Below are 27,966 nucleotides of genomic sequence, written 5' to 3' on the forward strand. Positions count from 1 at the left end.
GGGTTAAGCCTTCGATTATACATGTTCACTGTACTCTGAATTCTTCCTTCAGGACATGCCAGCAGTTATAACTTTACATTTATTTGTGCTTTCTTTGCTATAAGCCTGTCTTAAGTAGCCTGTGAGCTGCATGAAGAAAGACCCACGTCTGCTCTGTGCTCCACTGTATCCCCAGCACCTACCACAGGGGCTGGCATACAGTAAGGGTCGCTGAAAGTAGTTGTTGAATGCGTGATATGAAGCTCAGAGGAAAGTCTTAGGTTGAGTAGGGAAACTTCTTTTCACAATGTGGGGCAAAGACCAGAGAAAAACTTGAGTGGGTTAGGTGGCTAAGAGGAGAGAAATACCTAGCTTAAAGATGAATCAGACGTGAGCAAAGTCTGAGGCTCATTTTAATCCAATAAAATTAAGGGCCTAAATGTAATGTATGCAACTCCATGCATTCTTATATAATTGCATTTTGCAGATTTTGGGGGCTCTGTCCCATGGCTTTTTGTTTCCAAGAAATTTTTTTTTTCCCCCATATTTCCAATCAGGTCTTGACTGAATTAGAGAAAAAAAAATTTTTTTTAATTTTAATTTTTAAAATTTAAAAATAGTGTAATAGAGCTTATCCAACTTACTCTTGTTCTCTACCCTGAGTAGCCAGGCACTTGGATGCAAAGATAACTAAACGTTGAGAACTTGGGCTTCTGCTGGATTATTTATTTTTTTTTCTTTTTTTTTTTTTATGGATTATTTCTTTACAATACATTTTCCAGACAGAGAAAGCTACTTGACTTCTCTATGTGGCATCTCTGTGTGGCTATGAGACACTCAGAATGTATGACTGTAGATTTATTTAAAATCCATTGTCATAAAACTCTGTCATATAGTTTATGTGGGTCTGAACTTCTAAGAAGCATGTTTCTTATGATCCAGCCCCCCGGGCTCCAGTCCACTGAGTCGTATGTCTGAAGCGTTTGCATTCCCAGCAACAGTTGGAAGAGATATGAAGGATTAGACTTCCCTGGTGGCTCAGACGGTAAAGCGTCTGTCTACAATGCAGGAGACCAGGGTTTGATCCCTGGGTTGGGAAGATCCCCTGGAGAAGGAAATGGCAATCCAGTCCAGTACTATTGCCTGGAAAATCCCATGGACAGAGGAGCCTGGTAGGCTACAGTCCACAGGGTCGCAAAGAGTCAGACACGACTGAGCGACTTCACTTCACTTCAAGGCAGCCAGCAAATCAGGCTTCTGGGCCTTAATGCTCATAGTCTGAGCCAATATTACAAACTGAAACGAGGAAGTTTTCAGAGTTGAGGTTGAACAGAGAAAGAAGTATAGCCACTATCTCCTCATCCTTGTATCTGCTTGACTTTTCACTCACTCACCTCATCTCTAAATGCAGTCTTAACTTCTTAGTAAATCCTTAGGTTAAACTCATTCACTAATTCTAATCCAGCATCTTTTGAGAGAAAATGAAATGAAATGATTTTAAAGGGAAGTTGATCATATTTCTCTTACTAGGTTTGATGTTCAGAGATCTTTTTGTATACAAATACGTAGTAAGGTCGCCAGTGCAAAGAAGAGGAATTCTAAATACTTGTAGCTGATTTGCTTATTAATTGCGTGGTTTGTTCCCTGAAGGATTCAAAACCACTTATACACACAGGAAAAATACATAAAAAAATAAAATAAAAATTCAGGCTACCAGAAACACAAAGAAATATGGAGTTACGAGTGAAGCAGGCAGGCAAGGCATATAGAGTACAATCTTGCATGTACGGTTGATCCTCTTTATTCATGGATTTCATATTTGTGAATTCACCTACTTGTTAAAATTTATTTGTAACTTCAAATCCGTACTGATAGTGATCCTGAAGTCATTTGTGGACATGGACAGGACAGTGAAAAATTGGAGCCTCCCAATGCCACATTTTCAGTCAGTTGAAGCTGAAGAAGCTGACTTCTTGCTCAAGCTCTCCTATTGCAAACAAGTCCTTTACACGTCTAGTTAGTGTCAGTTTTTTTTTTCTTGGTTAGTCTTAGTTGGGATTTAGTTCCCGCACCAGGGATGGAACCTGTAACCCCCTGTATTGGAAGCATGGAATCTTAACCATTAGACCACCAGGGAAGTCCCAGTGCCATGTTCTTTTGCATTTTTTTGCTTTTTGTTGGCTATTTCACTGTATAAAGTGGCCCCCGAGCATAGTGCTTAAGTGCTATTTAGTGTTCCTAAGAGCAAAAAGGCTCTCCATGTGCCTTTCTAAAGAAAATACATATATTGGATAAGTTTCTTTTATGGGTTATAATGCTCTTGATTGTAAGTTCAGTGACAATCAACAAGATACATTAAGTAATTTGTCTTTAAATGAAAATACACATATAACAAGGTTATGTATTGATCTGCTGATAAAAACCTTGTGACCAGAGGCTTGCAGGAAACTAATCTTGAATTTTCCTTAGGAGCAATGGTTCAAAAATAATTAAGACAGGTGACTTTTTCAACCTTACCACGAACAATGAAAATCAACTATACTTGCAGGTAAGGGTCCATATTGTACTCTAAGCTTTCTAGCAGGTAACACAAAGAGAAATAAACACGATTAGTTACATGATTCAGACTGCCCATAAAATTATCCTTATACTTTTTACCAGAGCATTTGCTAAAATTTCACTTATTCATTTCTAAATTAAGTCCAGTTCTCTAACTTCTATATAATCAAAACCTACCTTGCTCTGGCTTCAGTTTATCTTTCTAGAATAAGCAGCTCTTTTGATTCACAAATTTTGCAGGGTCAAAAATTGGTGACATTAAAATCAGAGAGACAGTTCTCCCATGGGTTCACACAAAGAGGACACTGTAATTAATATACAACACTAGACAATATCCTTTAGTGAAAACAGTGATAAATTAAAGATCTTCCTTTTGTTTAAGATGAAGATATAAATTTTAAAGCTCACAAAAAAGAAAACAGAAATTCTCAGAGAATAAGAATGAAAAATTGTCTCATAAAGTATTTTTTAACATTTGGAATCCCATTAGAAAGTCGTAATGACAACTATTAACTCTGAAAACTGTAAGATCAGAATGTTATATCCTCATAACTCAATTATAAATTCCCTATAATAAGCAAATGTTCTTTAAAAAATTATTTTATTGAAGTATAGTTGATTTATAATTTGCTAAATTCTGCTGTACAGGAAAGTGATTAATAATACATACATGTACATTATTTTTCATTATGGTTTATCACAGGATATTGAATATAGTTCTCTGTGCTATACAGTAGGACCTTTGTTTATCCGTTCTATATACGATAGCTTGCATCTACTAATCCCCAACTCCCAATCCATCCCTCCCCACCGCCACCTCTTGGCAATCACAAGTCTGTTCTCTATGCTGTGAATTTGTTTCTGAATAAACACCTGTTCTTGAATAGGAGAGTAAAGGTTTGTGCCTTCTTTAGCCACAATTTTGTCACTAGCAGAGTCACTGTCTCAAGGAAAATAATTAAACTCACATAACTTTTAGGAACTGAGGTTTCTTGAGGCATTTGGGTGCCCATCAGGACACAGCAAGCAGCTAAAATATGTTATTAGTATTAATCAGACAAAGAAGGCATGACACGCTCCTAGAATTCATTCTTATAAATAAATAAAACATAAGGTCTCTGTTTTATGTAATATGCCATTTATGGGCTTCCCTGGTGGCTCAGATGGTAAAGAATCCGCCTGCAATGCGGGAGACTGGGTTCGATCCCTGGGTTTGGGAAGATCTCCTGGAGAAGGGAATGGCAACCCACTCTAGTATTCTTGCCTGGAGAATCCTATGCACAGAGGATCCTGGGATGCTACAGTCCATGGGGTCACAAAGAGTCGGAGATGACTGAGTGGCTAGCACAGCATACACCATTTATAATACAATAGTGAATGTTTGTTAAGGAGGAAATAAAGAACTTTTTACAGTACTTGTAATCCAATAATACTGATTATTTTTCAGATGATAGGTTTTCTGTTTAGAGAGATTCTTATCTGTTTCTCTAGTGTGCCCATGTCACAGTCTTACATTTTGTAAGACTTTTTTTTTCTCCATATCAAAACTTAAGAGAGCAAAGAAATAAAAGCACCCCCAAACCCCAAAACAACAGCAAGAAATTATCTTTTCCTGTAAACTTAAATATAGTTTGATCTTCCTATACAACGTTGAATTTCACCTCTCCTCTTTCTATGTCTCCCATTTCTGCTTGTAATTATAACCAATGCCTCGATACTTGCTCTTTTAATGAATAAATGCTTACCTAATGTTGAGAGTTCAGTCTGGAACTGAAGTCTTAAACTGTGTGGAAGTGCAGTATTTCCTTCTCTGTCCAAGTCTGGTTAATTCTTAAACCCTACCTTCCCTAATTAGTTCTACACGGAAAGAGGAGGGCAAGAGAAAGACAGGGTAACCACAACAGGAGGAAGGGAGGAGTTTATGACGTCAGGTGAAAAAAATCACCACGAGTATTTTCATTCCTCCTCTTTCTACCACATTTAGTCTTCTGGTGTAAAAGGCACTGAATACTCATCTTGATTGAGAGATGGACATTCTCTAGACACAAAACCTATCTTTCTGACAGGATACAATGGAAAAGAATAAAAAGGAATGGGACCCAGACAAACAGGATACAATAGGAAGACAGTACTGACTGTTTATATATTTTTATCTATTCTGAAGAAAATGATTTTGCTGCTCTAAACTTCCAAGTCTGAAAGAGAGTGATCTCTAAGGAGGCCCCTCATGGAACAGAGTGTTTTTTGAGAACTTTAATTCCTTTACCTTGGTCTTTCAAATGAAAATTCATTCAGAATTTACTTGGCTCCACTGGCTGCAATTTCAAGCACCAGGGGCATCTCAGTACACAATACCTGAGCCTTAGGATAATAAGCAATACGAATGTCTCAGTGGTATAGAGAGAGAACTTCAGCGTGGTCACTTGGGAGGATACTGTTTACCATGTTTAAATCTGACAAAGTCAAGATCAAACCTAGAGATGTTAGGGCATTCTTATTTGAAGACGTTGGTTTAAGTAATACAATGGGTAGTTGGTAGTTGAAAGTGACTGGAGGAAATTGTTTTAGAGGACAATTACTGGATATCAAAGTAAGAGCATTTTTGATTCTGGTATACTGATAATTTTAAAAAATTGATGTTACCCAGGGCAACCTATACCCATGCATGGTCATAAGGGACCTATATAAATTTAATCTTTCTTGTACATTATTCAAGAAAAATGGATTTTCAAAAATGAACACAAGCTGTTATTTATAGAACAGAAACTGTTTTAGGTATGAAGTATAGTATCAGAGAAAACCTTAAAAAGTCAGGGGCCGAGTTATTTATGGACTTGGAGGACATATACCTGTCAGGAAGCAACAGTTAGAACTGGACATGGAATAACAGACTGGTTCCAAATAGGAAAAGGAGTATGTCAAGGCTGTATATTGTCACCCTGCTTATTTAACTTCTATGCAGAGTACATCATGAGAAATGCTGGACTGGAAGAAACACAAGCTGGAATCAAGATTGCCAGGAGAAATATCAATAACCTCACATATGCAGATGACACCACCCTTATGGCAGAAAATGAAGAGGAACTAAAAAGCCTCTTGATGAAAGTGAAAGAGGTGAGTGAAAAAGTTGGCTTAAAGCTCAACATTCAGAAAACGAAGATCATGGCATCTGGTCCCATCACTTCATGGGAAATAGATGAGGAAACAGTGGAAACAGTGTCAGACTATTTTTTTGGGCTCCAAAATCACTGCAGATGGTGATAACAGACATGAAATTAAAAGACGCTTACTCCTTGGAAGAAAAGTTATGACCAACCTAGATAGCATATTCAAAAGTAGAGACATTACTTTGCCAACAAAGGTCTGTCTAGTCAAGGCTATGGTTTTTCCAGTGGTCATGTATGGATGTGAGAGTTGGACTGTGAAGAAAGCTGAGCGCCAAAGAATTGATGCTTTTGAACTGTGGTGTTGGAGAAGACTCTTGAGAGTCCCTTGGACTGCAAGGAGATCCAACCAGTCCATTTTGAAGATCAGCCCTGGGATTTCTTTGGAAGGACTGATGCTAAAGCTGAAGCTCCAGTACTTTGGCCACCTCATGCGAAGAGTTGACTCATTGGAAAAGACTCTGATGCTGGGAGGGATTGGGGGCAGGAGGAGAAGGGGATGACCAAGGATGAGATGGCTGGATGGCATCACTGACTCGATGGACATGAGTCTGAGTGAACTCCGGGTGTTGGTGATGGACAGGGAGGCCTGGCGTGCTGCGATTCATGGGGTCGCAAAGAGTTGGACACGATTGAGCGACTGAACTGAACTGAACTGATACCTGTCTTCCCAGGTTTAGAGTACATGTTCCAGAACAGAAACTTCTATACTTTTTACAAAGTTCTTTACGTACCTAGAATAGTAGCTTTTTGCCATAGGAAAAATAGCTAAAAAGGAAAAATATATCTTTCCAGGAAAACTGCATTGGATGAAGATAATTTAACTTGAAATAGGTTCATCAAGTTAACCTAAACTTTTTTTTTTACTTTATTTCTGTACAGTCATTAAGCAAGTAGAAAATTAAAGACAAATTTTAATGCAGGTTATCTGAAGCAGAAGCTAAGTGATGCAAAGAGAAATGAGAATGGGTAGAAGGAAAAAAAATGAAACATTGATCATAAAATCCCACAATATGCGAGAATTTGGGTATATATATATATATATATATATATATATATATATATATTTGGATGTAAAGAAAATTTTTTCAGATACATTTAATTCTACAGTGGAATGATTACCAAATATCCATTGCCAAGTGAAAGAAAATTTTTAAAATTAATTGGAGGATAATTACTTTACAATATTGTAATGGTTCTGGCCATACATTGACATGAATCAGTCATGGGTGCACGTGTCCCCCCATCCTGAAACCCCGACCTGCCTCTCTCCCCACCCTAACTGAAACTTTTGACTCTTGAAATTAAAAGGAACAAAAGAAAAAAAGGAGGGAGGAAGGTTTCTAATATAAATTAAAGATTTTCTTCTAGAAATCCAACTGAACAAATTCATAATACATATTATCAAATATTTGTACATTGCTGTATTCGGATTCACTCATTAGCTTCAGAACTACCTTTTATTTGTAGCTTATCAGCAAATTCCTAAGAAGTCAAAATTATAATTTTTTTTCACATTCTAGCTCTATCACTTACTATTTGAGTGATCTGTTACTTAGCTTCCTTTGCCTCAGATTATGCAGGATGTGAATAATGCTACTACAGGGTTTGATCCCCATAATTCGGATTAAATATTGGTATAAATACATGTATACATGTAATGGGCTTACAACAGTGCCTGGCATGTAGCACAGATCAATAAATATCAGCCACTTTATCACTGTTATTTTTGTTATATAGCTTTCATTCCATTTGAAAATCTGCCTTAATTTTAAAGAACTCCTTAGGGGTGGAAATGATTAAAACTGATTTTAAGGTACATTTGTTTCTATTAGTTAAGAAAAAGTTCATTAAAAAAAAAAAATAGTTTTATTTATTTATTTATTTTTTCTTTCTGTTTTTGGCCTCACCATGCAGCTTGTGGTAGCTTAAACCCCTGAGACTCGGGATGGAATCTGGGCCCTTGGCTGTGAAAGCACCAAGTCTTAACCACTGGACTACCAAGGAATTCCCACTTTGTTGTATTTGGAAAATGTCCGTCTATCTTCGTCTTTGTCCAATTTTAACAAATGTAACCAGTGTTTGGATATGGTTTCTACAAGCAGCAGCCACTTTAATGAAAGTGGTTGTGTGGCAGGGAATGGCAAGAAATACACTCAAGGACAGCAACTTCTTGATGTTTTAAATTAATTTTTATTGAGGTATAGTTGCTTTGCAATGTTGTGTTAGTTTTTCCTGCATGATAAACTGAATCAATCAGCTATATGTATACACATATCCCCTCTCTTTTGCATTTCCTTCCTGTTTCGGTCACCACAGAGCACACCCCAAAGTTCACTGCATTACTATTCCAATAGCCAGAACATGGAAGCAACCTAAACGTCCATCAACAGAAGAATGGGTAAAGAAGATGTCATACATATATACAAAGGACTATCACTCAGCCACGAAAAGGAACGAAATTGGGTCATTTGTAAAGACGTGGATGGACCCAGAGACTGTCCTGCAGAGTGAATTTAGTCTGAAAGAAAGCGCAGCAACTCTTAACAAGAAAACTAGTTAGGACAGAAAAATATATCAGTCATTTTAGAAAGAATAAAGTGCACACGGGAAACATGAATTTCCCTGTTTTTGCTTTCCTTCTTTCTTCCTTGAAGCTGAATATTTCTCGACAGTGAATGAAATCTGAGAGGATTTAGGAGACTTCTGTTTGGAAACTATGCCAATCTGAATGACTCAAGTATTAATTTTGACAGATGCACCTGTATTTATTTTCAGTAAACAATGCCAAGATATTCTATCCAACCAAATAAAAGAAAGCAAATCCTTTAATTTTAGGTCACTGAGCAGGTGTCTCATATTCAGGCAAAACCTGTTTGTTAAACATATGCCCAACTGAAAGTTGTGAGAATGGATGAATTAATATAAAATAATGACTTTAAATGACTGACAGTAAACCGTGCTTCTGTTAATGTATCTGTACAGGGTGCACTCCCCCCGGCCCCCGCCAAATGACATCATTTGCCCTCCTTCCTTCAGCAACATTACCAGGTACCCATTTTACTGTATGTTCAGCAACTTTCCTTTTCAGTCCTTTTCAATCTTTTTCAGCCCAATAATTGAAAAAGTTCTGTCTTCATTTGCATTTACATGATTTTTCAGGTTGAAAAATCTTCCAAGTATTGATACTTATTGACTACTTATTTCCTTTGACAATTGCCCATTTTCCTACTGGTATTTAACCTGTTACTGGATTTTACAGCTTTATGAATAAAAATACTATGTTTTATATATGTTGCAGATATTTTTCAGTCTGTGTTGTGCCTTTGGCTTATTTTTTTCAAAATTGTATCTTAAAAAGTTCAAAGTCTTATGTAGTGATCTACTGATTTTTTTTCCTTTATGGTTTTATCTTTGTTTATATGCATAATACAGGCATACCTCATAGATTCTGCAGGCTAACTTCCAGATCACTACAATAAAGCAAATCTCACCACAAAGTCACACCAATTTTTTTACTTTACAGCAAACATAAAAGTTTCATTTACATTATAAGTCTATTAACTGTACAACAGTATTATATCTTATGGAGAACAGTGTGGAGACTCCTTAAAATACTAGAAACAGAACTGCCTTATGACCCAGCAATCCCACTGCTGGGCATACACACCAAGGAAACCAGAATTGAAAGAGACATGTGTACCCCAATGTTCATCACAGCACTGTTTATAATAGCCAGGACATGGAAGCAACCTAGATGTCCATCAGCAGATGAATGGATAAGAAAGCTGTGGTACATATACACAATGGAGTATTACTCAGCCATTAAAAAGAATACATTTGAATCAGTTCTAATGAGGCGGATGAAACTGGAGCCGATTAGAGAGTGAAGTAAGCCAGAAAGAAAAACACCAATACAGTATACTAACGCATATATATGGAATTTAGAAAGATGGTAATGATAACCCTGTATGTGAGACAGCAAAAGAGACACAGATGTATAGAACAGTCTTTTGGACTCTGTGGGAGAGGGAGAGGGTGGGATGATTTGGGAGAATGGCATTGAAACATGTATAATATCATATATGAAACAAATTGCCAGTCCAGGTTCGATGCAGGATACAGGATGCTTGAGGCTGGTGCACTGGGATGACCCAGAGGGATGGTACAGGGAGGGAAGAGGGAGGGGGGTTCAGGATGGGGAACACGTGTATACCTGTGGTGGATTCATGTTGATGTATGGCAAAACCAATACAATACTGTAAAGTAATTAACCTCCAATTAAAATAAATAAACTTATATATATATAAAAGCAACGTAGACACCTTAATTTAAAAATAAGTGTTTGGAAAATGGCCACAAACGTTTGTAAAAAATGCAGTATCTGCAAAATGCAATAAAGTACTACAAGACGAGTATGTCTGTAGGGGTTTAGACACACTAACATCAGTTATTCATTCATAAATTCTTTTTAGTTTCTATTTTTTCATTTAATTTTATTTACTTTGAATCTATTCTGTCATAAACTAGGAATATTTACCACCACCACCCCTCTATCCCCTGGGCTTTCCAGGTGGTGCTAGTGGTAAAGAATCCCTGGCCCCACATCAATGCAGGAGAGGTAAAGAGACATGGGTTAGATCCCTGCGTCGAGAAGATTCCCTGAAGGAGGGCAAGGCAACCACTTCGGTATTCTTGCCTGAAGAATCCTTTGACAGAGGAGTCTGATGGGCTACAGTCCATATGTTGCACAGTCAGACACAACTCAAGTGACTTAGTACATATGCACCCATGCTCCAGCTCTCTCCCCAGTGGACTTAGCTAGTTTCTTCAAGATCATTTACTGAATAATATATTTTCTCTACATTTTATTTGATATGCTATCTTTATCACAGCCTATATTTTTACACCATATATCCTTTGTTCCAAAATATTTACCTTTTAGAATTTAAAGTTTCTGCCATTGGTACTCATCAATCACTGAAGAGAATGTGTATCATAGTTGGCATGGCCTTTGTATGTGAGAATTTAGACAGATAATATTTCAAGAGGATGATCATCTGCATTACTGGGACCTTGTGTAGTTGAATTTCAATTTTACTTGGGTCTGTTACTAACTCTTAAATTCTTCACAAAGAGTACACACCAAGTACACTTTGAAGAAAATATTGTATATTTTGCCTACCTGCCAGAAGATACTGTAGATATCTCAAAATTAGATCATGTACTTTTTTAAGCTATGCATGCTAAGTCGCTTCACTCATGTCCAGCCCTCTGTGACCCCATAGACAGCAGCCCACCACGCTCCTCTATCCCTGGGATTCTCCAGCAGAGAATACTGGAGTGGGTTGCCATTTACTTCTCCAATGCATGCATGCATGCTAAGTCGCTTCAGTGGTGTCCGACCCTGTCCGATACCATAGACGGCAGCCCACCAGGTTCCTCTGTCCACAGGATTCTCTCTAGGCAAGAATATTGGAGTGAGTTGCCATTTCCTTCTCCATTTCTAAGCTATAAGAGGGTAATCTAGTCAAGGCTATGGTTTTTCCAGTGGTCATGTACGGATGTGAGAGTTGGACTGTGAAGAAAGCTAAGTGCCGAAGAATTGTGGTGTTGGAGAAGACTCTTGAGAGTCTCTTGGACTGCAAGGAGATCCAACCAGTCCATTCTGAAGATCAGCCCTGGGATTTCTTTGGAACGATGCTGAAGCTGAAACTGCAGTACTTTGGCCACCTCATGCGAAGAGTTGACTCACTGGAAAAGACTCTGATGCTGGGAGGGATTGGGGGCAGGAGGAGAAGGGGACGACAGAGGATGAGATGGCTGGATGGCATCACTGACTCGATGGACGTGAGTTTGCGTGAACTCCAGGAGATGGTGATGGACAGGGAGGCCTGGCGTGCTGTGATTCATTGGGTCGCAAAGAGTCGGACATGACTGAGTGACTGAACTGAACTGACTGATGGCCAGTTTATGTGTGATAAAGAACTACCCCTTAGCAACAATGGCGAACTGAAATTCTTGTTGACTTTCAGTCACCTGTTAAACAGACGTTCTGACAGGACAGTAGACTTAGTAACTCCTTCATCCCACCAAAACTATTATAAACATCATGACTAATGACAGAAATCAGTGAGCTGGGGCTCTCCTAGCATTCTAAGAAACCCAAGATTATAAATTTCCCAGATTTTTGAAGTTTTAAGACATTTTGTAAAATCTTTTTCTTTTAGTTGCTTTTCCTAGCACATAGTAGACAGTCCAAAGTATATACAATCATGTTCTCTTTAAATGCTGCACTACAGATATCCTTTTTTTGAAGACTTTCCTTCCCTCAAAATCTATTAATGTCCTTCTTGACCATTATTTCCTAAGAGGATATTGCTTCTAACCCTTTTGTTGAGCTGTCCAAGGTTCCCAATGACTACAGTGAGCACTAAATCCAATTTGTTTAACCCAAGCTGTCTTCCTGGTGGTCTCAGTCTGGAGGGCATTACCAGAATTAGTGCACCTTCTAAATTAACTGACTAAGCATCCTAGGTTAGACAGAAAAGTAATTAAATGAGTTATTTTATTCCACAAATACTTAAAAGCAACCTAGATGATATCTTGTGATTGGTTAAAAATGATTTTTAATGTATTTAAGTGATAATTTCTTCACATGAATATGCATATTATCATGAGGAAAGGTTTAGAAAGAAGTGTTTTTTTTTTTTTGGCATTTGTTTTAAGGGAGTAAATGAGCTTGGGTTTCTTTTTAACAATTTTATGAAGTAAAGGTATGCTCTGATGAGAGTAGAAAATAAATATTCAGCATCTATTCACTAACCTAAAAAAAGAAACAAAACTTTCATGCTGCCTTTAAAGTTAAAGACACCTGGTTCGTCATAATGATGCCACATACAGTCTAGGGTGTTGTGTAAAAGAGCAAGGGCAATTGGGGATGTTGCAAGTTCCACGTGACCAGACAGAAAATGCAAGTCATCAGCTAAAGAACAATAAGGAGAGCAAACACTTATGTTTTTATGTGCTAGGCACTATAAACAATATACATACATTAAATCATAGTAGCACACTTGCTTTGCATTAAACAATAAACAAGCTCTATCAGCTATTATAAACCATCAGATTGTGGCTATTCTCACTTTAAGTTATGGGCACATAACTGGAGATACAGTAACATAAATGTGAGTTCCTAGACTTGTGAACTGATAAAAACAGTCTTTAAGGCCTACATTAGATGCTAATGGTAGACCTATAGAGGTTAAAGTGCGTATCTGAAGAAGCCTCAGCCTCTGCAACATCACATAGATTAACATTTTTCCAATTCATAAACATTAATATGGGACAATCTACAAAAAAAAAACCCAACTCTTTAAGAGGCATCCAGTCTTTTATAGACTTCTTCAATGAAGGTGAACATGTGCTTCATCTGGTTTGAATTATGGAGAACTTCCAAGTCCTTCAGAAGACTGTTCTGATTTGGAATTAGCGTCAGAATTTCTCTCTGTGGGCATGAGAGAATAACTCATTTTTAAAATTTTATTTTTTATTGATATGTAATTGACATGAACATTATATTAGCTTCAGGCATATAACATAATGATTTGATATGTGTATACACTGCAAAATGATCACCACAGTAAGTTTAGTTAACATCTATCACCAAACATGATACAAATTTTTTTTTTCCTTGTGATGAGAACTTTCAGATCTACTTTCTTAGCAACTTCCAAATACACAATACAGTATTAACTCTAGTCACCAGCTTATACATTACATCCCCATGACATATTTATAAGTAACTGGAAGTGTGTACCTTTTGACTTTACCCATGTAATTAGTTTTTAACCTTTCACTATGAAAAATGTTATATGTATTGATATGTTATTTAGAGAGAATGATATAATAATAATCTTATATAATCACTCAACTGTAATTATCTATCAACTAATTGCCATTCTTCTTTTAAATCTATATTATTCTGTTTCCTCTCTGCCCATTCCCATTCCTCAGCCTACGTAGATTTTAGATAGGAAAATTTTTGCTACTTTTTGAGAAAACATACAGACTTTCTACCAGGGTAAACAGTGACATTACAGTATCTATTGGGGTCGTTTGAAAAAAGATAAGTTACCAGTGTGCAGCCTACTACAAATAGGACATAGTATACTATTTTAGGAAAAGTTACATGCAATTATTAGAAGCATAAACAAAGCAACTGTCAGAATTTACTTCCAGGAATCTATCCTACAGCCATGAATATACAAATGTGTAATAATGCATATATAAAGGTGTACACAGCATTACCTGTACTAGAAAAATTATTTATTTCCAAAATCTCCACAAATTAAATTATGGCACATCTATATAATGGAATGTTATACAGCAACTGACAAGCATGAGATGTTCAAACTATACCATCATATGAGAAAAATAATTTTCCCTTACAGTTTATATCATAGATTTCATTTGTTTAAAAGAAGAAGTAGCATATAATTTTTTTACCTATATGAAATTTATAACTGGTGATACAGTTAATATGGTAAATTGTAAGTACTTACCTGAAGGATGGGTGCTCTGAGACTCTTTTGAGAAAGTTCAGGAAGACAGAGTACCCCACTATCTATATGAAACATCTAAAGTAGAAAAAGAAAGCTATAGATTATTTTGTAAAGCTTGACTGTTTCAAAAAGTTGACTTCTCTGATTATACTCAAAAGCTGTCTGGGTAAAATCTAATAATGAAAAATTATATCCAGATTATAGTAATAACTTTTTTTTTTGGTGGGGAACAATTACCTGTTTTATCTTCTTTTCTTCTTCTTCTACCTCACTTGTCAGAACACGAACTTTGTTCTTTAGGCTGTGAATATCCCCAGTCATTGACTCTATAGTCGCTACCATTTTATCTGTTTCTTCCTGCATCAGAAAGAGAAAGCTAATGTTTTAAATTAAATATACTATTAAGTGAAACCCAAACAGTTTTAAAAACATCTTACATATTGAAACACTTCTGGAAGAAACTGGTAATTTTCATTTTTCTTTCAAAAAAGTCTCCCTAGAGATTGATTTACCAGTGGAACAAAGATGTAAATGAACCTTTTGAAACTTTCCTCAAAAACTTACCAAAGCTGCTGGTATCAGAGATCCTGGAAGACCTATGTGAATTTAGCAGAACCCAAGGATTCACAGCAGCAGGTATAGCAGCATTCCTTAAGCAGCATGTAATAGCAGAGAAACTCTAATTTAGGAATATCTGAGTGCTATTTTCATTTGCCAAAAGAGAAAGTGCTGAACATTTGGGCAAAGATAATAACAGAAAATGAGTGGCAGTTTCTCACATAAAAAGAACATAAAACTTTCAGAGGAAAACAAAAGAGAAAATAAATGAATGAAATAAATATGGGAATACCAGGGGTGTACTGACTGCAGGCCACACATAGAGTTAGCCAACTTCTGGGTTTTTAAATGGTATTAAGTACTGCATTGCTTTCAAATCTAGTCCTAGCAACAGCAAAGGACAGCGTGGCCTCTGGGGATCAGGGAACAAGTAAATAAGCCATACAGAAGCCACACGAAAGTAATGAAGTAATAACTCTGAAATCCTGATGAGCAATATGGTTGGTATTTACATTTAACATCATTTTCCAAATACTGAAAGCAGAATTGTTACTGTTAATTATAGTAATCTTCCTTAACAAATATATTATGGCTTCTAGAAACCATTAGAAAGGGTACCTACAGAGGTCTGCAACTGCTCATAGGCTGTTTTTGATTGGTTCAAGAGCTATGAATGATTTTTACATTTCTAAAGAATGTTAAAAAAACGAAAAAGACTGTGCAATGAAAATCAATGCGACTCATAAAGAGCAAGATGTTTATCATCTGACCCTTACAGCAAGGTGCTGATTCCTGAGTACCCAAAACTCTAGGTCTGAGAGCTCCATTTACTAGGCCAAGGTCACAGGATCTAATACAAAACATGGAGAACTTGTTATATAACTGAAATTTGTATTATATAATTGAAAGTAGAACTTAAATGTCCTTACCAAGAAAAAAAAACAAGAGTGAGGTGACAGATGCAATAATGAATAAGATGGGGGGGGGAAATCCTTTCACAATGTATATATACATTAAATCACCATGATGTACACTTTAGATATCTTACCACTTTGCTACTTATATCTCAAACAAAGCTAAAAAAAAAAAAGCCATATTATGCTTCCCAACTGTTCATTAAGCAGGGGAGCTAGTGACAGTACTGAAAATATACTCTTGCAAAGCTACACTGTAATGAAAGTTAAATATAACCTCACGCAATGAAGAAAGTGAGAAAGCCACTAAAAACACCACTCTATAAATTTACAGTAGTCATGTATGGATGCGAAAGTGGGCAATAAAGAAGGCAGAGCTTTTCAACTGTGGTGTTGGAGAAGACTCTTGAGAGTCCCTTGGAAACCAAGGAGATCAAACCAGTCAATCTTACAGGAAATAACCCTGAACACTCTTTGGAAGGACTGATGCTGAAACTGAAGTTCTAGTATTTGGCCGCCTGATGCAAACAGCTGACTCACTGGAAAAGAATGTGGTGCTGGGAAAGGCTGAAGGCAGAAGGAGAGGAAGGTAACAGTGGATGAGATGCTTGGATGATATCACCGGGGAAATTCAGGGAGATGGTGAGGGACAGGGAAGCCTGGCGTGCTACAGTCCATGACGTCTCTAACAGTTGGACATGACTTGGTGACTGAACAACAACGTAAATTTACAATATATATAAATTTACAAAATATATTAAGTTTACAATATATTTACAATATATAAATTACAAATTTATAAATCTGTAATTTACAGAGCTACAAGTAGATCTGCTGCTTACAAATAAACTGTTCCATTTTTATTCTCAATCACATGGAAAAGCTGGAATGACCTATTTGTGAATGCTGACTCATTGGGGATGCAACCACTGTTTACCACCACCTTGTAACAGATTAACAGACTTATTACTTTAGAAAGTTGACCTGCTGACAAAGACCAGATCTACAAACTACTTCAAAACAGCAAAAGTATATACGGTCCAATCTGTTTTAGTTTTAATAATTATTTAATAAGCCCCTTAAGATTGATTTTCTTAACTGCTAAAGTATCCACTAATGAAAAGCCTGTTGTTTATCCTAACAGCAAATATTATCTCTCACTACCTTCCACAGGATAAAGATAAAAAATCACATGCCCTAAAGTTGGACTAATAGGACTGCATCACAACTGTGAGCAGTTTGTCTAAGGTTCAGCTAAAAATGCCAATATTTCTCTTTTTCACATTTGTAAAACATGAAATATAGCACAAGCCTCTGCAAGTCATTAAGGGCTATAACTGTAAAGTGCTTAGAACAGTGACTAGAAAAACATAGAAGGCTCTTGTTACAAGTTATCTATAATGATTATAAAAATAATGATGATGATTGTGTTCTTGTCAATAAAGTAGCACTGAAGGACAGAAAAACTAATGTTTTGAAATTCTACAGCATTTAGTGATGAATTCCTATAACTTGCTAATCAAAAATAAGACAGTTCATTATATTTGAAGTCTGATTAAAAAAATAAGGCTGCTACTTAATTACAAATATATTAGAAATAGTCAACTTCAGAGGACCAAAATTGAAAGGTTTTGCTTTGATTAAAAAAAAAAAAGTTAATAAAAAATCTTGCCCAAGATGTAGTACTAGTTACTAGAAGAATAACATAATTTAAAAAACTTAAAATTAAATCTCTTCCCCTTTCCCCTGATAATGAATTCCCTTTTCAAACTTCATACCTGCAAAGATGCCAGACCTTCCTCATTATCTCTGTGCTGTGCCCTTTCCGTTTTCAGCAGACTTGACACATGAGATAAATCTTGCAGCTTTTTGGGAGGGACTTTCAGGGTTTCACACAGTTGCAGCAATCTTTGGGACAGAATAACAACATAACTGCTTATTTTTGAGTACCATTAGTATTGTTTTTGATTTGAAATACTGTAGTCCCCTTTTCCTTTCCCTCATATTTCTAAAGGCTGAAATATTTTATTAACAGCGGCTAATCTTAGCAGTAAGCCTCCCCCCGACCAAAAGCCCTGACAAGTCCTCATTAAGTCTTTCGATTGATTAAGATTTACCACAAATCATGGGGTATCTAGGTTGCTTTTTAAAAGGAGAAGTTTCTCTTTTACACATTTAACGATTGATTATTTATACACAGTTTAAAATAAACTAAAAATTTCCTTGTATCTTCTGAATGTGTTTCCTGGACTACTACAGTACATAAGTCTATCATTTAATGTGAATTTCTGGTAAGAGGTGAAACATTATTCTGTTAGTCTTAACTAGCACTCTGAACTTTAAATCTCTGTTGTTTCACAGAATGTGACCAATAATAGAGAATGCCTGTATCAGTTACTCTAAGTTAATGATTTTTTTCCTAACTTAAAAAAAAATCCCCTTCAAATCTTATGACTAACCTCACTTCCAAGTAGACAGAAATACAGCTTTCCCAGGTTTGATTCTTGAGTTCCATGAGGAAGAAATCAAGAAGCAAAATCTAAATTTGGTTCCTTCTGTCTAACAGCAGTGTGTCTGGATCCTAAAAAATCCTACTACTTGAGATTTGCAGGCAATTAGAAGAACAGTGGAACCCAAGATTTGTCTTCCTGGGATCATACTCAAAATATTAATTTTTATAAAGAAAAAAGTAGGTTGTTTAAACTCTACCAATCATACTTTTCATTAAACTGTCAGGATAAACTTCAGCTATTCCCCATATCATCATTAGCCCATAAGCACAAAACCTGTCTGAATTTTTGGTTTAAGTAAAATAAAGATTCCCTTTATAAACATTTTCTAAACCTTTATCAAACCTGTTCTGCAGAAAGGTCATTCACCATTCCAAATGTTCTAAATTTGTAGGTTATTCTACAAAATCTTACTAAACTAAAAATATAACCAGTGTTTATCATGTTACAATATACGTATCATAATACTATGTCAACAACATCTAAGCACATTTACAACATTGTATATCTATAAGTCAGAATTCCCCAAAATATGTTCCTCTAGAAAGTGTAGTGGTTAATTTTTGTTGACTAGCAACTCTATTGTTTCATGACAAGGAAAAGCATATATGATTCAATCTATGTCAATCATAACAGCTCTTGCCACAAAATCAGTACAACAAGAGGCAAATCACCCAAACCAATCAGAATCAATCACCCAGAATATTCTAACTGAAGCTAAGAGGCTAAGAGCTTTCTTTTGCCTCTTTCTAAACAGGAAGCTATCTATATATACAGTTCTAATCTACTGAGGACAACTTGTCTAAAAGAATGAAGACAACATGAAGACAGAAGCAAAGACGAGACTAATTGTACAATAAAGAGTTCCTGTGGTAAACACTAACTTGGAAGATGCTGGGTTGGGAAGATCCTCTGGAGAAGGAAATGGCAACCCACTCCAGTATTCTTGTCTGGGAAATCCCATGGACAGAGAAGCCTGGTGGGCTATAGTGTATAGGGTCTCAAGAGTTGGACATGACTAAACCTCTACCACCAGGTTAAACAAAATGAAACAGATTTATTTACTGTAGGATTTTAATATGCTAATATACCAGGAAACATAATTCTCTATCACTTTTATTCACAAAGTATCTCTAAGCACAAGTGTTCCAACTGTATTTGGAGACATGCTGTGCTGTGCCTAGTTGCTCAGTTGTATCCGACTTTCTGTGACCTCATGGACTGTAGCCCCTGCCAGGCTCCTCTGTCCATGGAGATTCTCCGGGCAAGAATACTGGAGTGGGTTGTCATACCCTCCTCCAGGGGATCTTCCCAACCCAGGGCTAGAACTGGGGTCTCCTGCATTGCAGGTGGATTCTTTAGCAGCTGAGCTACCAGGGAAGGCCACAGAAATGGTACTAGAGGAAAATTTGCTGAGATTCTAATTAGAATCAATTTGCTAAGGCTATACTCTGTCACATCAGTAGAAGGGAAAGTATCTTGAGTATTGCTACTTTGGGAACTAAAAAGAGAGCTGCGAAAGCAAAAATGAGGAGACAATAAGCAGTCTTTGAAATATGTCTCTTCATGGCTGCTGTATTGTGAAAAAACAGGTTATCTGTTGAACAGAATTTAATCTTTTCTGATGAAGCAGTGTGATTGCTGTGAAGAAGAGTTATTACATACTAAAATATTCTCATTCATACACACCAAACATGGCTACCTGCCCCCTATTAAAAAGATCATATATAGCTATATTTTATTTATTTTTGCTACACTTTTAGTATGTATTAGTTTATCTATTAAATTTTTAGTCATTCCTTCTTAACTAACAGGTTGCCATTCCTGTAAACAGTTTACAAGTTCACTACTAGTTGTCTTTCTTTAATCTCTTCAACCTGTCTCCACAAACTCTCACACCCATCCACTTCATCCTATCTTCAGTTCAGGTCAGTTCAGTTCAGTCGCTCAGTCGTGTCCGACTCCCTGCGACCCCATGAACTGCAACACGCCAGGCCTCCCTGTCCATCACCAACTCCCGGAGTTCACTTAGACTCATGTCCATCGAGTTGGTGATGCCATCCAGCCATCTCATCCTCTGTCGTCCCCTTCTCCTCCTGCCCCCAATCCCTCCCAGCATCAGAGTCTTTTCCAATGAGTCAACTCTTCGCATCAGGTGGACAAAGTACTGGAGTTGCAGCTTTAGCATCAGTCCTTCCAAAGAAATCCCAGGGCTGATCTCCTTCAGAATGGACTGATTGGATCTCCTTGCAGTCCAAGGGACTCTCAAGTCTTTTCCAACACCACAGTTCAAAAGCATCAATTCTTTGGCACTTAGCTCTCTTCACAGTCCAACTCTCACATCCATACATGACCACTGGAAAAACCAGAGCCTTGACTCTATGGACCTTTGTTGGCAAAGTAATGTCTCTGCTTTTGAATATGCTATCTAGGTTGGTCATAACTTTTCTTCCAAGGAGTAAGTGTCTTTCAATTTCATGGCTGCGGTCACCATCTGCAGTGATTTTGGAGCCCCAAAAAATAAAGTCTGACACTGTTTCCACTGTTTCCCTACCTATTTCCCATGAAGTGATGGGACCAGATGCCACGATCTTAGTTTTCTGAATGTTGAGCTTTAAGCCAACTTTTTCACTCTACACATTCACTTTCATCAAGAGGCTTTTTAGTTCCTCTTCACTTTCTGCCATAAGGGTGGTGTCATCTGCATATCTGAGGTTATTGATATTTCTCCCGGCAATCTTGATTCCAGCTTGTGCTTCTTCCAGCCCAGCATTTCACATGATGTACTCTTCATATAAGTTAAATAAGCAGGGTGACAATATACAGCCTTGATGTACTCCTTTTCTTATTTTTCCATCCTATTTTACCCTTTCTATTTTTTTACTATTAATATCATTGAGAATTATGATTTAAAAAAGCAGTATTTGTGCTCATGCTTCCCAAGAATAAAGTACTAGGTCACAAATATTTCCAGGCAAACCTGAGGAAACTAAGATGCAGAACATTCTTCTATAAAAAGAAAGCTGGAAGTAGGTGATTTTGACTTTCAGATTCTGTCTAAATTCTCTTAAGTTTAACTTCAAAACTTCATGCAGCAGCAGATTAGGGCAGATAGTAGGAAAAAAGAAGTCACTGAAAATTATTGGCAGTGGTGACTTTAAAGAACACTTGGGGGCTTCGCTGGTGCCTCAGTGGTAAAGAATCTGCCTGACAATGCTGGAGATGCAGGTTTGACCCTGATGGGGAAGATCCCACATGTTTTAGAGCAACTCAGCTCCTGTGCCACAACTATTGAGAACGTGCTCTACAGCCTGGGAGCTGCAACTACTAAAGCCTGGGTGCCTTAGAGCTTGAGCTCTGCAACAAGAGAAGCCACCACAATGAGAAGCCCATGTCCTGCAGCTAGAGAGTAGCCCCCGCTTGCCACAGCTAGAGAAAAGACAACACAGCAACGAAGACCCAGTACAGCATATTTATTTATGTAAATAAATAAATAAAATTACTTAAACAAACAAACAAAAAAAAGATACTTGAAAAGAAACCTCTACCTGAGACCTGCCAGAAATAAAGAGCAATAGTATCCTGGAAAATTATACTTGTTACAAATAAGGTTATATAATATGAAGTGAAGAGAAAACAGGGCAATAGGGTTAAGTATCAAATGAGAGTGGTGAACTGTTAACTTGCAGTTGGTCAAAATGAAGTTGAAAGGAGTTAGAGTTGAAAATTTTTTTTTTCAAACCTCAACACAGAAAAGTGAACTTTGGAAGTAGGTGCTTTGATTTTCAGATTCTTTAGAAATTCTCTTAAATTTAACTTACTTCAGAATTCCATGCAGCATCAGTTTAGGGTAGAATACATAATCCCAAACCATTCATCTTCTTAAAACATCAACAAAACAAAACAAACAAACAAACAAAAATGACAACAATAAAAGAATAAAAACCCTAAATAAAAAACTTCTATATTCCATAAATATCTGTTCTGGTAACACAAGAACAGACTGGATTTTTACCAACTGTGTTTCAACTGTTTTTTTAATTGTGTAACTATATTACCTTTTCTTTAGGAAATTCAGATGATATTGAATTTGTTTATTTTCTCTAATACTGTCACTCAGAACTGATCTAGAAAAGAAAAAATAGGGATTGAATAAATATTGGGATTGGATATGTATTAGTTTCAAACATTACATTATATTTAATGTTTATTTTTTCTAATTTCTTTCAAGTGCCCCTTCTTACTAACCAGGCAGAATCAATCACTTTATTTTATGTCAAGGACTTTTAAAGCAGAGGAATAATCTAAGTGAACTAAGATGGACTGGAATGGATGAATTTAACTCAGATGACCATTATATCTACTATTGGGCAGGAATCCCTTAGAAGAAATGGAATAGCCATCATTGTCAACGAAAGAGTCCAAAATGCAGTACTTGGATGCAATCTCAAAAGTGACAGAATGATCTCTGTTCATTTCCAAGGCAAACATTCAATATCACGGTAATCCAAGTCTATGCCCTGACCGGTGACATTGAAGAAGCTGAAGCTGAACGGTTCTATGAAGACCTACAAGACCTTCTAGAACTAACACCCCCAAAAGATGTCCTTTTCATTATAGGAGACTGGAATGCAAAAGTAGGAAGTCAAGATACACCTGGAGTAATAGGCATATTTGGCCTGGGAGTACAGAATGAAGCAGGGCAAAGGCTAATAGAGTTCTGCCAAGAGAACGCACTGGTCATAGCAAACACCCTCTTCCAACAGCAGAAGAGAAGACACTACACATGGACATCACCAGATGGTCAACACTGAAATCAGACTGATTCTATTCTTTGCAGCCAAAGATGGAGAAGCTCTATACAGTCAGCAAAAACAAGACCAGGAGCTGACTGTGGCTCGGATCATGAATTCATAACCAGACTGAAATTGAAGAAAGTGGAGAAAACCACTAGACCATTCAGGTATGACCTAAATAAAATCCCTTATGATTATACAGTGGAAGTGAGAAATAAATTTAAGGGACTAGATCTGATAGAGTGCCTGATGAACTATTGATGGAGGTTCATGACATTGTACAGGAGACAGGAATCAAGACCATCCCCATGGAAAAGAAATGCAAAAAAGCAAAATGGCTGTCTGAGGAGGCCTTACAAATAGCTGTGAAAAGAAGGGAAGCAAAAAGCAAAGGAGAAGAGGAAAGATATACCCATTTGAATGCAGAGTTCTAAAGAATAGCAAGGAAAGATAAGAAAGCTTTCCTCAAGTGATCAATGCAAAGAAATAGAGGAAAATAATAGACTGGGAAAGACTGGAGATCTCTTCAAGAAAATTAGAGACACCAAGGAAACATTTCATGCAAAGATGGGCACAATAAAGGACAGAAATGGTAGGGACCTAACAGAAACAGAAGATACTAAGAAGAGATGGCAAGAATACACAGAAGAATTATACAAAAAAGATCTTCACGACTCAGATAATCATAATGGTGTGATCACTCGCCTAGAGCCAGAAATCCTGGAATGTGAAGTCAAGTGGGCCTTAGGAAGCATCACTACAAACAAAGCTAGTGGAGGTGATGGAATTCCAGCTGAGCTATTTCAAATCCTGTAAGATGATGCTGTGAAAGTGCTGCACTCAATATGTCAGCAAATTTGGAAAACTCAGCAGTGGTCACAGGACTGGAAAAATCAGTTTTCATTCCAATCCCAAAGAAAGCAATGCCAAAGAATGCTCAAACTACCACACACTTGCACTCATCTCACATGTGAGTAAAGTAATGCTCAAAATTCTCCAAGCCAGGCTTCAGCAATATGTGAACCGTGAACTTCCTGATGTTCAAGCTGGTTTTACAAAAGGCAGAGGAACCAGAGATCAAATCACCAACATCCACTGGATCATTGAAAAAGCAAGAGAGTTCCAGAAAAACATCTATTTCTGCTTTATTGACTATGCCAAAGCCTTTGACTGTGTGGATCACAATAAACTGTGGGAAATCTGAAAGAGATGGGAATACCAGACCACCTGCCCTGCCTCTTGAGAAATCTGTATGCAGGTCAGGAAGCAACAGTTAGAACTGGACATGGAACAACAGACTGGTTTCAAATAGGAGAAGGAGTACATCAAGGCTTTATATTGTCACCCTGCTTATTTAACTTATATGCAGAGTACATCATAAGAAACGCTGGGCTGGATGAAGCACAAGCTGGAATCAAGATTGCTGGGAGAATTATCAATAACCTCAGATATACAGATGATACAACCCTTATGGCAGAAAGTGAAGAACTAAAGAACCTCTTGATGAAAATGAAAGAGGAGAGGGAAAAGGTGGCTCAAGCCTCAACATTCAGTAAACTACGATCATGACATCTAGTTCCATCACTTCATGGCAAATAGTTGGGAAACAGTGGCTGACTTTACTTTTTTGGGCTCTAAAATCACTGCAGATGGTGATTGCAGCCATGAAATTAAAGGATGCTTATTCCTTGGAAGGAAAGTTATGACCAACCTAGACAGCATATTAAAAAGCAGAGACATTACTTTGCCAACAAAGGTCCATTTAGTCAAGGCTATGGTTTTCCAGTGATCATGTATGGATTTGAGAGTTGGACTATAAAGAAAGCTGAGCACCGAAGAATTGATGCTTTTGAACTGTGGCATTGGAGAAGCCGCTTCAGAGTCCCTTGGACTGCAAAGAGATCCAACCAGTCCATCCTAAAGGAGATCAGTCCTGGGTGTTCATTGGAAAGACTGATGCTGAAGCTAAAACTCCAATACTTTGACCACCTGCTGCGAAGAGCTGACTCATTTGAAAAGATCCTGATGCTGGGAAAGATTGAGAGCACGAGGAGAAGGGGATGACAGAGGATTAGATGGTTGGATGGCATCACCAACTCGATGGACTTGGGTTTGGGTGAACTTGAGGAGCTGGTGATGGACAGGGAGGCCTGTTGTGCTGCGGTTCATGGGGTTGCAAAAGTCATACACGACCGAGCGACTGAAATGAACTGAATGATCTAAGTTCTTTTTATCACATTATATCATTGTAACTAATTTATATGCCTCTTCTCATGGATTTCAGCGCCTTGATGGCCGAGTCCTATCTCTGTATTCCTGTTAGCACTGCTTCCATATAAAGTATCAATTTGAGCAAATTTCTTCCTAAAGTATCCCTCTTGACAGAAAAAAGTTTTAAGTTTACAGAGAGCAGATTAGGCCATGTAGATTTCATTTTTATTTCAGCAATAAAATTCCAAGTTTCTGATATTAATAAAGGCTTTTTTTAATTGAAGGCGTAGGCCATCAAAAGACATTAAAAAAACCTTCTTGCGAAAGAGAAAAACACCATATCACCATAAAATAGACAAGAATATTTAAAAGGATACTGTTTGTAGGAAACGTAAGTAGAAATGAAAATAGTGAAATGTAAAATATTTCATACTCACATTGCTACAGATTCCATCATATTTTGTAAATGTTCTCTGCTACTCTTCGAAAGAGGTTGCCAGGTTTTTCTCTTGTTGGATGCTATCTTTACCTGTTTTAGAGTACTATGCTTTGTTTGTCTTGTCACTGGTCAAAGAAGAGACTGTGGTTAATCTAGAAATGTGTATATTTTTATTTATAAATTCAAGGACAAGTTTATCTAAAAAGAGCCAATGGAATTCTCAGAACCACAATACCATAAAGCTGTATTAGCTGTTTAATTTCTTTTTTTATTGCACAGTCATAAAATGCCAGGTGTTGAATATGTTGTTATTGTGTTAACTTAAATACCATTAGCTGATATTGCAGACAGAAACGCAAGACAATTTTAAATGAAGAACCAATTATTGGGATTCAGCATAACAGTCTGGTTCTCAGAAATGACCTGAACTAAAGGACTTATTGAGAAGACTAGGAAAATGTTTTTTGCCATATGTTGGGTGGCAACTGGAACTAAGGCAATTAACCAAACCAAAAATAGATATTGAGTGTCTGGTAGGTTACTGACATTGTTCTGCTTATAATAAATAAACAAAGGATATACACTATTGGCTTACATGAAAATTCATTTGGAGAGAAGGGAGATTAAATAATTATAGTTACAGGTATGCAAAGCATTACAAAGGAAAAAGCACTGTTCATTATGTAAGTATAAAACCAGAGGACCTAACCTGTTCCTGGGTGAGGAGGTAGAAAATTCTTCCATGATGAAGTGATATTTAAGTAAAGATGATCACTCCAAACTACTTTACTCTAGACAAACTTAGCTCCAATTTAATCTAAACAGTGGTAGCAGAACAGGGTATTTGTCTCAAAGAGAAAACAGCAGGTGTGTCTCTATATCACAAGTCAGAATAAGTCAGACTGTTGTATACTTTGAATTTCTCTAGTTCCTTTCAGTTTAGAAACCCACACAGTATTTTGCTGGTGGTGGTAAGTAAAAGTTTAGCTGACCTAGGTATCCAACTAACCAGCACTACATATTCTTGCAAAAATGAGAATGCTACCATTTATTACTATGTTTTGCTTATGCAAAATTCATAAACAAGATGCTGAGAACTTTTTCATAAATAGATATAGCTTGAGAAAGATATGGTGAAACTAAACTTAGAAAAGAAATACCTTCAGAAGACAGATGTTTTGGATGATTTTTATTTTTTTTCACTGTGTTTCTAACCTAGAGAGAAAAACACACAAACATGCACACACAATTAGGCACTAGATAAAAAGATACTGCTTTTGCGATAGATTTGTCATGTATATTGGAGTGAATTCATATACCTTCTGGAAAGATGAAAAAAAAGTATATTGCTACTTCTACAGCAAAAGGTGTGTATTTATCACAAGTGGAGGATATAATAAAGCAACTCCTGAACAATGGTGATAATGTATAAAAGAATTTCATATGGTGCTAAAGAATGTTTTAAAGGAATCATTACTTATTTTGCCTGTGAAATAGTGTTAAATACTTTTCCTGCAAAACAAAAAATATAGGCATTACCTAATACAGAGAAAAAAATGCTGATTATTTCTTTTATAAGAGAGGCACAAAGTTATGGCAGGAAGAAGCTAATTTCTCTCCAACTAATTTTTCTCAATGTTAATAAAAATCTCTTCCACCAACTGATGGATTCTCTTGTCTTTTAATATATGAATGCCATATTCACTTTATTGTACTTTATTACCAGTATTCCCATTTGAACACCTTAGCAATGTCCCATAGCATCTTCCCCAAAGAATTCTCTGACTAATATTTTGGAAAAGAATAAAAAAATCTTTATCTGCAAGTTTTTATAAATCATGTTGCAGCAGCTCCCACATAACCATATATATGGAATATAAATTACTATAATTTGTAGTAAAGCTGACCTTTAGTCTTCACATACTCCTTTATACAGAACAGATGATATTTTTACCAGAGTCCTGAATGATAAACTCTTTGAATAAGTCCTGAATGATTACCTTTTTCTCTGGTAATTCTGCTTTTTCATCATCAATTTTTCTTTTTGGATTTCTTTTTAACTGTTGAGATTTTTTCTTGGAAGCATTTGCTTTGCTAGACATCTTGATTTAAACAGAACAATTTTAACAGTTTTTCAAATCTGTAAAGATGAAAAGGACACAGAAAAATGCTTAAGACTTGTTTTATTACAAATATTTTGTTAAAAGGACTACCTATAAATGTTCCAAGTTTGCCTTAAAAAAATCAGAATAAAAGTTTTGGGACAGTATTCTGT

At 36.7% G+C, this 27,966-nt stretch overlaps 1 protein-coding gene across 1 annotated transcript; it reads right to left on the minus strand.

Annotated features, from left to right (window-relative positions):
- Positions 1-13,074: 13,074 nt before the first annotated feature.
- CENPQ (centromere protein Q) lies at positions 13,075-27,793 on the minus strand. The gene is made up of 8 exons (XM_052649600.1): positions 27,692-27,793; positions 26,852-26,906; positions 25,690-25,816; positions 22,304-22,372; positions 17,514-17,643; positions 14,501-14,620; positions 14,264-14,338; positions 13,075-13,206 (listed from the first exon to the last, which is right to left on the minus strand). The coding sequence occupies exons 1-8, from the start codon at positions 27,791-27,793 to the stop codon at positions 13,075-13,077; spliced, it is 810 nt and encodes a 269-aa protein (XP_052505560.1).
- Between the last annotated feature and the right edge of the window lie 173 nt (positions 27,794-27,966).

This window comes from Budorcas taxicolor, chromosome 11 (genome assembly GCF_023091745.1).
Source record: "Budorcas taxicolor isolate Tak-1 chromosome 11, Takin1.1, whole genome shotgun sequence".
In the NCBI taxonomy this organism is placed as follows: domain Eukaryota; kingdom Metazoa; phylum Chordata; class Mammalia; order Artiodactyla; family Bovidae; genus Budorcas; species Budorcas taxicolor.